We start from the raw sequence: 13788 nt of genomic DNA, 5'->3' as shown, positions 1-13788 counted from the left end.
GACCAAGTAGGCAAGCAGACTTAAAAATGTTGTACATTTTAACCCCACATTAGGTATCAAATGGGCCACGTAGTGCCAACTTGGGAAAGTAACACACACATTTTGTTATTGATTTTGACTGTTTTTTTAGTAATACTGGTAAAATAACAATATGTGTTCAACTTTGGGTTGCTGGTCTAACTTGCTCTTGAAAACAGAGAATAAACAGAAAGCCTAAAACATAAATATCACGGCAAGAAAGTAAGTCAGCACTTTGTTGTTCCTCCTGCTCAGCCTTCCACACCTGCTCAGCAATGGACTTTACCTGTGATAATGGCCGCTGCGTGCTGCTCAGCTACACTTGTGACTACACAGACGACTGTGGTGACAACAGTGACGAGCGAGGCTGCCCCTTCCCCACATGTAACCCCGCTACCGAGTTCACGTGCGCCAACGGACGCTGCATCAGCGCAGCCTTCGTCTGTGACGGCCACAATGACTGCCGAGACAACGCCACTTCTGACGAAATCAACTGCCGTGAGTGATGATTGGGATCATCAAGGGATTGATTCATGAACTGATTGATTGATTATGGTGGAAAATAAGATACACGTTGCAAGATTGTAAATTGATTAGGAAGAGAAGACCACCTTCCAGTTGTGATTCTGTGCTGCTGAACAAGTAATGATATGTGACCTGTGTTTTTGATCCTGTGGTTGATGTTTTGATCTTTGCCCCCCTCTCGACCCTCTCCAGCTGACAGGACTTGTCCCGCGGGCCAGGTCAAGTGTGATCGCAACAACATCTGCATCTACCCTGAAAACCTGTGTGATGGCCTCAACAACTGTGGAGACAACAGCGATGAGAATCCTCTCTTCTGCGGTAAGTTGAACACTCAGCCTTAAACGTACGGTATACTAGCCGCATCCAAGGTGGCGCGTGCCATCGTGGCGTCTAAAATGACGTAATATCCTGCCGGCGCGCCCAGATTTATGGTTCGCGAGCAGAGGTTGCGCACGGCTCTTTTATTTTCAGCAGCACGGGACAAAGCGGAAACAGGAGGCCTGAACAAGTTCGCCGACAACCAGATGCCAGGACTCTCAGAGTGACTGCAAGTCTCTCTTGTAAACTTACTGGGTTAAGATGAGTTATTTTATGGTGAATGAAAGGCTTGATCTGACGAAGTAGGTCATCGAATCAAATCAAAGCATTGACCGCAATGCTACTGCTAGTTCTGCCGTTGTTTACCTTTTTCTTCTTCTTCTTCTTCTTCTAGTCCCTAGAAAGAGCAATGTCGGTAGCCTTTGCTCATTTGCGCCACCTCTGTTCAGGAGAAGACTGCAACTAGTGTCGCGAGCACCAGCGCGGGTATAAATAGTCACAGCAATCCCATGACGTCACATATGCATGCGCCAGCTGGGCTGCGGTTACTGTAAAACACGCTTTAATGTGTGTTAGAGAAAGAGACATGTGGTAAGAACTATCACCCACAGAGTTTGTGTTTTACCTGCTGAATAGATTCCGTAAGAATTCTACATGGATCTGTGTCAGAATTTGTTTTCCTGTGCTACAGCGGGTCGTACATGCTCTCCAGATCAGTTCCACTGCGATGGAGGAAAGTGTATCCCTGACTCTTGGGTGTGTGACTCAATCCGAGACTGCACTGATGGAACAGATGAACCTCTTTCCTGTAGTGAGTTCTTTGCATTTACATTTGACATTTTGGCTTTTTAGACAGGTTCAACTTACATTTGGAGAGCATGTTCAGTGACTTGATATCTTGACATGACTCGATTGCTGAAAGAAGGAGATCAACCTTTTGACTGTAGTTACACGCCCTAACTTTTGTGTTTCTAGTATGGTTTTTAGTTGGTATGTGGAGCCATTGCATTTGAATGACACCTTTATATATACACAGTAACTCACAATTTTTTTTGTTTAAATCGCAGCCAAAATTAATTTTGCTATTGAATTACTGATTTCCAGATAACTTTTAGCTACATTTGGTTAGTTGTGTGTTCTACTTTAAATCCAGCAGGGATTTTTTTAGTAGATGCCACATTGTTTTTAAAGGATAGTTATCAATGACCTGTTATTTATACAGCAAATAAGTGTCACCATGTGCTAATCTTTTTGCCTTTCAATCACGTTTCAGCTTTTTGTTGCTGATTAGTAGTGTGTGTTTAGAGTAGATCTCTTAATGCGTCTTGAAAATTATTTCTCTTTGTTCCTGTGCAGAGGATCAAATCAAAACATGCAGTCCCAGTCAGTTTACTTGTACCAATGGAAACTGCATCCCCCAATCAATGGTCTGCGATGGCAACAATGACTGCTGGGACAACAGTGATGAAGCTCCTGAACTACAATGTGGTGAGATAGCACTTAGACATTTATTTATTTCACTGTGCGAGGGTAATACTTGGAATCTATTTATTGTATGTGATGTGTTAGAGGCTAGAAACATACACCATATTTTAGCTAATTTTTTTTATTCTCAGCTGTATTCCATGTCTCACCTGAATTTTGCCTTCTCGTACACTTAACAGCTGCATGTGTGATCTTGCACATGTTTATGGTATCATATAGTTCATCCATCGCTGGCTGACCATTCTTATACTCTCTCTGTCTCCTTCAGGCCAACGTACCTGCAGTTCGAACCAGTTCACCTGTCCAACCTGGTACCCCGGCTACCCACGCTGTGTGCCGTTAAGCTTTGTGTGTGATGGGGAGAAAGACTGCGCCAACGCGGCTGATGAGCTCCAGAACTGCCCCAACCGCACCTGCCATATGAATGAGTTTGCCTGTTCCAATGGGCTTTGCATCCTCCTCCCTTATCAGTAAGTAAGAAGTGTGTGTGAGTGAATAAAAGTAGACTTTGTTTACTTGTCTGGAAACTTATTCACTTGTCGCTGAATGGAGTCTAATGAATTTGTCTTCCTCCCCAGCTGTGACCGTGTGAACGACTGCGGGGACGGCAGTGATGAGTTGCGCTGTACATATGACACATGCAGCAGCAATCAGTTTACCTGCAGTAACGGAGCCTGCATCCCCGTCTCCTTCACCTGTGACGGGGAGAGCGACTGTATGGATGGCTCAGATGAGGGAGACAGCTTGTGCGTCACACCCCAGCCCACCTGTGCTCCCCAGCAGTACATGTGCAAGTCAGGCGATTGTATCGACATCCATAAGGTGTGCAATGGACAGAAGGACTGCCAGGACAACAGCGATGAAAAAGGCTGCGGTAAGAGATACGAAAATAAGACATTATGTGACAATATTGATGTGAATTGATGTGAGTGTAGAGGAAAATAAGCATCTTTCTTACACAACCAGGATATTTGGTTTCGCAAGCATTACTTAAATACAGATGTATTGTTTTAATTCAGTGGAGACATACAATGGGGATTCTTTCTAAGGTAATTTACTATCCTTATATTTATGTCCAGATGGATACATTTTGTGAACCAAAATATTACCTCCCGTGTTTTATAAAATCCAAAAAATAAATATGAAAATGGGTGCTTGAATTTCTGTTGAAGTTTAATCAGAAATATCAAAGTTCTCAAAAGTGTTATGGATATATGAATATACACATGTATACATTTTACATTATTTTTTTTTTTTATGATATTCTAAATGATTGATTAAAGATTTAATGTTCAAATGTTTGGATTTGTTTCACAACAGTCCAAAACCCAAAGATATTCAGTGTTAATGGTCCAATTGAAAAAATAGAGAAGAGCAATTAATGTTTATTTCTGAGAAGTTGGAACCAGAAAATAGTTTGATGAATAACTTAAACGATTAAAACATTTCTACAATAAAATGTGAATCCGCTCATTGACTAATTTTTTTTTAGATTTATATAGGTTTATCGTAATCTGTGAGAATCTTTTGCACTCATTTAAAATCACATTGAGAACTTGTATATCTGTGTCACCTTGTTTTCCTGTCTTTTCTCCACTTTATCTTCTTTCCTTGTTCCGTTTAGGAGTCAATGAGTGCCGTAGCCCTTCAGTCCACCAGTGTGCCCAGCTCTGCACCGACACTCTTACCGGTTACTACTGCTCCTGCCACCCCGGCTACCGACTCATGCCAGATGGCAAAGCCTGCGAGGACCTCAACGAGTGTTTAAGCACACCCGCTGTCTGCAGCCAGATCTGCGAAAACACGTTTGGCTCGTACCACTGCAAATGTGCCCCGGGGTACATCCGTGAACCTGATGGACACACCTGTCGTCAGAACAGTGGCATTTCCCCATACCTGTTGTACAGTAACCGCTACTACATCCGCAATTTGACCACTGACGGGTCACATCTGAGTATAGTCTTGCAGGGACTGTCCAATGTGATGGCGTTAGATTTTGACAACTATGAGAAGAGGCTTTATTGGCTGGATGCAGGGGCAGGAAAGATTGAAAGGATGCGTTTTGACGGGACTGACAGGGAGACGCTGGTGGATGACGATGTCATAGGAGCTGAAGGTCTGGCACTGGACTGGGTGGGCAGGTGTGTGAAGTGGGAGGAACTTCATTATTAAAACTTTGTTAATAAATAACAAATAATTAATTATAGTTTATTAAAAAATGAGCAGTCCAATACCTATATACTGTATGTTTACGTGAAAAAAAAAAATGTAATCAGTCTGGCTAACCAAAACAGGGCTACAGCAATGTCAGTAAAAAAACTTTTTGTGTCTGCTGCAGGAAGTTGTACTGGGTGGACGGTTATTATGGTTCAATTCATGTGATGGAGTTGGATGGGCGCTCCCAGAGGAGGCTGCTGTCAGGAGCGTTCACAGATGGAAATACCACTTATCATATTAGCCGACCTCGTGCTGTGGCTGTTAACCCCAAATATGGGTACTGACAAACACACACACACACACACACTTACACACACACTTACACAGTTTACAGTTGATGTTTAATATTGCAAAACAGTTTGGAAATAGGTTTTTACATAGGCTATGTAATATTGTGTATTCAGTTAGGCACAGGAATAGGAAAGGTAATAAAATGTGTCCAGAAATACAATATTAGGTATTACTAGCTGTTTGCTATTTGTTGAAGATTTATAATGGTAAGTATCCACTACAATTTACTCTAGAATTCTTTGTTTTGATATTTCCCATCCTTCCTTTTATCTTCCTTCCTGTCCTCCTTCCTGTTTTTTTTTTTTTCTCCTAGATGGCTGTACTGGACCGACTGGGGTGACATGGCATATATCGGCAGAGTTGGCATGGATGGAAGCAATATCAGTGCCATTATCACAACCAAGCTGGAGTGGCCCAATGCTCTGACTATAGACTACACCACCAACAAGATCTTTTTTGCCGATTCCCACCTTAACTTTCTGGAGTGAGTCCATATTGAGTTGCCATCAAGTATCCTTTATTGGGGCTCTGAATTCCTAAAGTTATTTCTGTATAATAGTACCAGTAGGACTTACAACGTGTATTAACTTTCCAATGTATCAAACTTAAGTTTTGCAGACATGGACGGCCAGAACCGACACCGGGCCATTGCTGGTACACTTCCCCATGTCTTCGCTGTTTCCCTGTTTGAGGACTGGGTTTACTGGACAGACTGGAACACACACACAGTGGAGAAGGCTCACAAGTACACTGGCGAACAGCGCACAATCATGGGCAACAACACGCATCGGCCATATGACATTCACGTCTACCACCCCTATAGGCAGCCTCGCAGTATGTACATTTGAACTGTGGATGCTTCTATTCTTATTGTATAAAATGGACTGCAGCTCAGAATAGATCAATATGTTGTTTTTAATCTACTTATTTTCCAGGTGAAAACCCCTGCTCCTCCCATCACCTGACCTGCAGCCACTTGTGTCTGATTGGCCCTGGTGGGCAGCAAGCTTCCTGCCAGTGTCCAGATCACTTCATTGGCCTCTCTGTGGGCTTCAAGATCCAGTGTGTCGCCGACTGCTCCAGCACCCAGTTCCGCTGTGGAGACAATGAGAAGTCAGTCTGATATAAAATCACTTGTCCTCCCATTCCACAGTCCTCACAATTCCATTCATCGAGCCAGTCTCAATGTTCTTTCACAGTAAACTCTATCCAAGCCTTTGAAAAATTACGAAAATAACCGGGATTATTTTCAGAGCTTTATATATTGGGGGATTTTCCATAAAACCCTGTGAATCAATGGATAAATTGCTTTGTAAAAATACATAAATAAATTCACATAGAAATATAAGATTATAATGTCATTGCATTTCAGACAAACATTTCCAGCGTTGAAAGCAGGCTATACTGATCACTTCACAGGCTGCTAATTTCTATTGCTGTTTATTGCAGATTATTGTGCAACAAATAAGGCTTAAGAAAGACATAATTGAGAATTTCCTGATTGCTTTCAACTATTAGATTTATTGTGATTATTTTATAATCGCGAACAACACATTACTCTTTACTTTGGATCTTTTTAAGGAAAGTCTGCGGTACTCCTCTTAAATTAGTAAACCTTTACTGTTTTTTTGTTTTGAATTAACGCTGTAGGGAAACAGGATGTGAACATTGTAGATTATAAAGATTTACGTTTCAGGGTTAGTACATTTGTAAGATAACAGGAAACGTGTTTAGTTATATGCATTGTCCAGATGCAATTTTTTTGATATAGGTCTGTGGAAGGTATCACTGACACAAGGTTAATATCTTTTTGGTTTATTGACAACATATCAGACCCCATGTCAGGGATAGAATGACAAAGTCCTGGACTTATTTCTAGGAGACAGACATTCAATGTCTGTCATTAAGATATACAGTATTAGAAAGAATAGAAAACTGAATCATATGAACAAACAATTGGAAAAAAGCAAACAAGGTAAAAAGTATCAAATGCAGAACTAGAGGATAGATTAAGCTAACCTGTTCATGCTCTCTATTGTCCTTAGGTGTGTTCCTATATGGTGGAAGTGTGATGGCCAGTCAGATTGCGGAGATGGCTCAGATGAACCTCAGACCTGCCCACCACGATATTGCCCCATTGGCCAGTTCCAGTGTCAAGATGGCAACTGTACCTACCCCGGCATCATCTGTGATGGCCACTCGGACTGCCCTGACAGTTCAGACGAGGACGCGGCTCTCTGCAGTATGAAAATTAACACAGTTACAGTAATTAACTGCAACAGTGTAGAAAATCAGATAGGGATGTTGTTCACACTTGCAGAATTGAAAAACTTTTGCTTGGATTTTGCTTATGAAGTACTGAAGAATATGGTAGAAAGACGAATGGTAGAAATTCAGGCCTTGATGAGGCTTTGATTCAGGAGAAGCCGTCACACTTAAGAATGAGTTCAGGCAAATGGTTCAGTTTTCAAACACTGGTCAAGCTGTAGTCTGTCCCTGTAGGTGACCACCGATGCCAGGAAAATCAGTTCCAGTGTAAAAACAAGAAGTGCATCCCTGTGTCCTGGCACTGCGACGGCGTGAATGACTGTTCTGATGGAAGTGACGAGGACACGGAGACTTGTTCCCAGAGGACCTGCCGACCGGGACAGTTCCAGTGTGCCAACGGGCGCTGTCTGCCGTCAAGCTACGTGTGTGACGCCCAGGACGACTGTGGGGATGCATCTGATGAGCCGTATGAAACCTGCAGTAAGTAGCACATTATGAGATGGCGGTTTGGTAAATCAAACAAGAAAATGATACCATACACCACACAAACTGATGATCTTATCCATATTGCTGAGTCAGGAGAGAGAGGTATGATGTCTTGTTTAGTGGCTGTGCCACTCCTGATTTTCTTTCTGTGATGAGCACACAAAAGAAAGACACTGTTGTAATTGATGACAGCAGTGCGCTGTGGCAAAACAGAGCTGACAGTTTAATCAAGCATAGATTTACGTTTTTCAGTGATATGCTGTAATCGATGTAGAATCTTCCATGTCCCAAGAGGAATCTCAGTGAATTAATGATGTTGTATTGTGTTTTTCAAACTATTGATCTATCCTCTCATCCTCTTCCTTCTGCTCTTACTCACTGTCTGTTTCTCACCATTCTCACTTGTTTCCCATGTCTCTCTTTTTTCTCTGTCCAGTGGGTCCAGACTACAAGTGTGATGAGGACACTGAGTTCTCCTGCAAGACAAACTACCGCTGTATTCCTCAGTGGGCGCGCTGTGACGGCACCAATGACTGCATCGACAACAGCGACGAGCAAGGCTGCGGTCAGTGCTTGTGTGTCAGCAGATGTATTACATGACTGCACTGGTTGAGGAAAAACAAATTTATCAATAAAATTCTGTGTATTACTGTACATATTTTAAAAATCCTTCAGGAGTTTCATGAGGATGAACAGAGATCTTGTTTTTCTGCTAGAGCTCTGCACTGTACTGTTGGAAACAGAAAACTCACAGAAAATAACAGATTGATTTTTCCCACAGTTGTATGCCATTAACACAGTATTATTGACATATTTTGAATAGGCAGGAAAAATGTAATTTGATGGTTGCCCACACCAAAACAAGTTAAAGAGAAAATAGCAGTATGATGAAGACAAGCACAAAATGTTAGTGATGTAGGATCTAAACATAGCGCTTTGCACAATGCATATCAGTTGTATGTATGTGTCACTAATTATGTTGTATGAACATATCTGGGGTTTTAAACATGGGGTTACTGAACTCTTGTTTTTCAAATTGACCGCATGTTGAATGATCTTTTTATCTGTCCATTTCTGACTGTCTTGCAACAGAGGAGGTCACCTGTGATCCTCTGGGAGATTTCCGATGTGATAACCACCGCTGTGTCCCTATCCGCTGGCTGTGTGATGGCACCAACGACTGTGGTGACAGCTCAGATGAAAGGAACTGCCGTGAGTGTCATACTCCATATTTTTTTGCTTAATCTATCACAGACCAGCAGGAGTCGTGTGTCCACCAGGGTTACAAAATTACATTTTTCTTCAGTTTAGCCCTGTATTTTCGATTATGATTCAATCTACAAAAAAACATTTACTAATATAATTTTCTTAATGCTGACCTAACCTTTCTGTTTTACTCATACTTACTCACCTGCCTGTGTAGGGTATGCTCGAACAGTAAGACCTCATTCTGATTTCATACTGAATATATTGCGTCTCTTTCTTATGGTGATTGTGGTCTATAGAACCAAGGCCTTGCTCTGAAAGTGAGTTTCGATGTGACGACGCACAGTGCATCCCTGGAAACTGGGTGTGTGACCAGGACAATGACTGCGGGGACAGCTCAGATGAACGGGACTGTGGTGAGCAGGCGCTGCACACAAGCTCACTTTCTTGATATATTCTCTGTCATAAACTTCTTACCATCCTGGCTCTCTTCCAGAGTTGCATACTTGCCGTCCAGGTTCTTTCCAGTGTGACTCTGGTCACTGTATCCCTGCTGCTCTGCAGTGTGATGGCCGGCCTGATTGTCAGGACCTGTCAGATGAGACCAGCTGTCGTAAGTGCCTGGTCCCTACAGAGTTTACTGCAGAGTGTGTGTGTGTGTGTGTGTGTGTGTGTGTGTGTGTGTGTGTTCGTTCTACATGCCCTTAGTCTTGAATTATTCAAGTGTAAATATGAAAATGTGCTACAGTAGGACACACAGCACAAGCATTTAAACGCAGACTAGAAGCACAGCAACAGTTTAACCCAGTTATTCAAATTTAGTTTATTAAAATTAACATTGTAAAACTGCATACGCACACAACTACAGTATACTACTGTACAGTACAATAATTGAACCACAGAGTAGCTTTACAAGATCTGAAGGACTGTTTCAATTGACAGTTTGGGTTAAATCTATACCAGTTGCTTTTGTTTTCACATCCAGACATTTGATCTAAATATGGTGTGTTTAAACTGTGGACTTGGGATGCCCTGGTGGTCGAGGATTTAAGCTGTCCACTGTCATTGGCAATGTTCCCAATTCAAGTCTGGCAACTGACCTTTTCTGCATGCCATTCCCATTTCTTTTCTTCCCATTCTAAAGGCATAAAATGTCTGTTGGTTTGGTTGCTCTGTGCACCCTCTGAGTGTCATACCCCAGATCTCAGAATTTAGTGAGTAAAACGTTACCATAATCAAGAAGAAAGGTGGCCACACTGAAATAAGATCAACAGGTTTCTCAAACTACTCCAGTGCAGCTTACTCAGTGTTTACCAGTAGACTGTTGTACCGGGCAGCTACTGGGTGTGACTGTTTGTATCTGAAGGAGAGCGAAGGCTGAAAAATCATGGAGAGAGATAAACACTGATGTTGTCTGTCTGTAGATATTAGATGATCTGTTAATAACCATTTTTCTACCCTAACAGCTACTCGTTACCCAGGAGGACGTTGGTGCCCTCAGAACCAGTTCCAGTGTGCGAACCGTCTGTGTGTGAACCAGGGCTGGGTGTGTGATGGCGTTGATGACTGTGGGGATCGCTCTGACGAACAGCTCACTTTATGCTGTGAGAACCATTTGGTTTATCATGTATGACAGTCCTGTGAAAAGAATTTCTCCCTGTGTGATCGACATAATCATTTATCCCTGACACACAATTCTAACCCTGATTTTAACTAATTAACTTAATCTAAGGATTGATAACACATTTTGAGCATTTTCATGTTAGTAATTTGTTCTATGCATATACAGGTAAATGCAAGCAGATTTTCTTTCCCATCTTCCTAAAATACTATAAAGTGATCAAAGAATCTGGAGCTCTGCAGCTGCTTCCCCCAGTTGAATCTACCTAATACTTCAACAAATGTGTACAGAGAAGACACTTGAATACTTGATAAGCTTACATGTTTTAAAGTAGCAGTGTGTTTTTAATAATTTATACTCCCAGTGGTTGTTCTAAACGTGTGTGTGTGTGTGTGTGTGTTTGTGTGTTTGTGTGTGTGTGTGTGTGTGTGATCAGTGAACGTCACCTGTGAGATGCCTTCCAGGTTCCGCTGTGCAAACGGCTACTGTATCTACTCTGGCCTGCTGTGCAACCAGAAGGACGACTGTGGAGACGGCAGTGACGAGAAGGAAGAACTATGTATGACTCACACACATATGCTGCAATCTGTTTAGTTCATCAGCGCTATTGTGAATATAAACATTGCTCCTTACCCATTGCCAGTGCTACTTTTTGTATAACAGGTACTGTGTGTAACATCCTCTCTCACCAAATGGGTTTCTTAAATTCTCCGGAAGTGCGGAATTCAAATTTTATGAAAGCATTTTGAAGCACCGGCGTTTTCTTTTGCAGGGTGCAAATGTTTCACCAAAACAAGTTTCTTCCCAAGACCATTTTGCAGAGCCACCAGCTTAGTGCTGCCCAAGACGATTGTGATTGGTGATTTTTCTTTTTTTTTTTTTTTTTTCTCCTATCCCAGGATGTATGTGTGGTGTAGCCAGACCTTACTCCACAGAGCTGTGGAGATAGAGCTGGCAATGCGAGACTAGCTCTCAATTAACTAAAAGACGGTACAGAGGACAAATATACAGATACTGAGACACCGCTAAACAAAGGTATCAAGCTAAACATATAAGCAAACTTGATAAGATACAACTTGATTTATCCCGAGGGAAATTACTGAACCTGTTATATATACAGACAAGAACTGGACAACAAACTATTTATTTAGATGCAAAATAGTATTATATTATAAAAAAAATTTTTGTTTAAACACAAATCAGAGGCATATGAGTGAGGCATAAATATGTAAACACACGGAAACAAGCAGTAATGCAAACATTGCTTTTTTTTTTTTATACAAATGATTTTTTTCTCCTTTTTAAACATAACCATTACCAGATTTGTAATACGCTCAGGTTCAGCAAATGCACCACCAATCATCAGTTTTTGGTAGCCCCTAGGATTAGTCGTAATCGTAACATCACTAATGCCTCCTAAACCTTCCTCTCAAAGGCCAGTGAAATGGGAAATCCCAAAATGACATCAGCGTGTCTGCACAGGACACAAAGCCTGAAACATATAATATAGGATAAGGAAATAGTCTGTTTTATGGAATTGTTACGCAGTCAACTTAAACGTCAATCAGAGCAATTTATTTTGAGAGGAGATTAAATAGGTCCAGGTAGGAGATGGACATTGGCTAGCTCATCTAAAGCCATTTGTTGTTAGGGAGGAGACGGTGAAGGTAAACCGAGAGGAAGCTGTGGAGAAACCTTAAGTGATTTAGTGAAATTAACTGTTTTGTTCACCAGCCACTTAACTTTTTTACCAGCCACTTTTTTAAGTTTTTTAACTGGCAAGTGTGTAACTGCATGTGAAAAATAATACAAGATCTACAAGAATACTCAAGCATGTTTATTTCATAAGGTAAAGTGTTAAGGAAAATACTAACATTCTCTCTTTCTCTTTCATGCACACACATAGCACACTCACACCCACACACAAACCATGAAGTTACATTTTAGCCTAATGACTTAGGCAGATTAAACAAAAACCAATCCTCCACCCATCCTCATCCCCAGCCCCAGTTCCATTCTGATCTTTCACTGGTTCATCTTTCACCATGTCATACTTAATCAGATCATACTTGAACAGGAGCTACACCAAAAAGAAGAGAAACTATCATTACATTGGGCAGTGGCATTACAACATAAAGTCCAACTCCAGACACATTTTAAAGAATGTAAACTACTCTGTTATGATCAATATTTGAACATGGTTTACCCACATAAAAAGTAAAATAAAAGTCTGAAATGGGATGGAAGCACATCTACCCTTTCTCCCTCATTGAGAAATTCTGGATCTGGCCTGGCCCCATCCACCTTGCTCATTCTCGCACTTGGTTGAGACTTGTTCGGTGACTACATTCTAGCATCTACCTAAGGTTGACCAGTAAAAGAGCAGCGCGCGCCTAGATGACTAGAAACATTGGAGATTGAGCCATGGCTTGTCATGTTTGAGCCTCACGCCGGGTTAAGACAGGAGGAGCTGGGATGGCTGTCTCGTATTGCTCCGCGACATGGCCACCTGCACTGGCAGCCCGCTTGCGGAGCTCCGCAAGCTCGCACTCTGCAACTTTAGTAAGGGCGTCCTGTCTAACATTTGACGTGCGTTGACAATTTTTTAAAAAATTTTTATTTAACCTTTATTTAACCAGGTAGGCCGTTGAGAACAGGTTCTCATTTGCAACGGCGACCTGGCCAAGAAAAGCATAAGCGTACAAGACAACATATAGTTTCACATTCAACATAGTACAAGAAAACAATACAATAGGCTACAGTTCAAGCATAGTACAAGAAAACAATACAATAGGCTACAGTTCAAGCCGGCGCAAAGTGAGGTGTAAGTAAGTCGATGGATATGCAAAAGTAGTATGGTGATAATATACATGAAATAGACAATCTATAACATTGCTGAGATGTAGTAAAGAGTCAGAATACAGTTAGTGCACATAACGAACAGAAATTGTCAGGCTTGTCTCGTCGTAAGCTAACCAATGAAGGTAAAGTCTCCTCTAAAAGTGTCCAAGTGAAGCAGTATGCTGCTTTTATTTACCCGACACCGTGGCTGGTAGGTTGGGCAAATTCACCAGTTCACTAATTTCCATCCCTGTTAGTGAATAAAGTATGTTGCCATGTTAGACTATATGTCTGCATCTGAGTACTTGCCTGCGTGGGAGCTTGCCTGTCTATGTGCATGCTTGGTTGTTTTTTTTTAAATCTAAAAGTGTGGGCAGTCCACTAATTTCCACACATTTTTTCATCTTTGTTGGTATTTAGACAGTTGGGGAGTGAAGAGCGAAACTGTAGAGAAAGCTCTGAATTTAGACAGTGGAGGTGGACATGTTTCCACAGACGGGTTGCATACCCAC

At 41.6% G+C, this 13788-nt stretch overlaps 1 protein-coding gene across 1 annotated transcript in view; it reads left to right on the top strand.

Annotated features, from left to right (window-relative positions):
• The window catches only part of lrp2b (low density lipoprotein receptor-related protein 2b), a 49059-nt gene that overhangs the window by 27315 nt on the left and 7956 nt on the right, over positions 1-13788 (top strand). Inside the window, exons 45-63 of the mRNA XM_031315081.2 lie at positions 274-516; positions 736-861; positions 1553-1672; positions 2218-2349; positions 2615-2816; positions 2925-3220; positions 3971-4487; positions 4685-4840; positions 5168-5338; positions 5465-5688; positions 5790-5967; positions 6900-7096; positions 7357-7602; positions 8045-8173; positions 8701-8820; positions 9114-9230; positions 9311-9427; positions 10281-10418; positions 10872-10994. Of these exons, the coding sequence (XP_031170941.1) occupies positions 274-516; positions 736-861; positions 1553-1672; positions 2218-2349; positions 2615-2816; positions 2925-3220; positions 3971-4487; positions 4685-4840; positions 5168-5338; positions 5465-5688; positions 5790-5967; positions 6900-7096; positions 7357-7602; positions 8045-8173; positions 8701-8820; positions 9114-9230; positions 9311-9427; positions 10281-10418; positions 10872-10994 (3552 nt within the window). The remainder of the gene's footprint in view (positions 1-273; positions 517-735; positions 862-1552; positions 1673-2217; positions 2350-2614; positions 2817-2924; positions 3221-3970; positions 4488-4684; positions 4841-5167; positions 5339-5464; positions 5689-5789; positions 5968-6899; positions 7097-7356; positions 7603-8044; positions 8174-8700; positions 8821-9113; positions 9231-9310; positions 9428-10280; positions 10419-10871; positions 10995-13788) is intronic.

The sequence above is a fragment of the Sander lucioperca genome, chromosome 22 (genome assembly GCF_008315115.2).
Source record: "Sander lucioperca isolate FBNREF2018 chromosome 22, SLUC_FBN_1.2, whole genome shotgun sequence".
NCBI classification, from domain to species: domain Eukaryota; kingdom Metazoa; phylum Chordata; class Actinopteri; order Perciformes; family Percidae; genus Sander; species Sander lucioperca.
The sequence above is the reverse complement of the archived record's forward strand: the minus strand, read 5'-3'. Positions and strand labels throughout refer to the sequence as shown.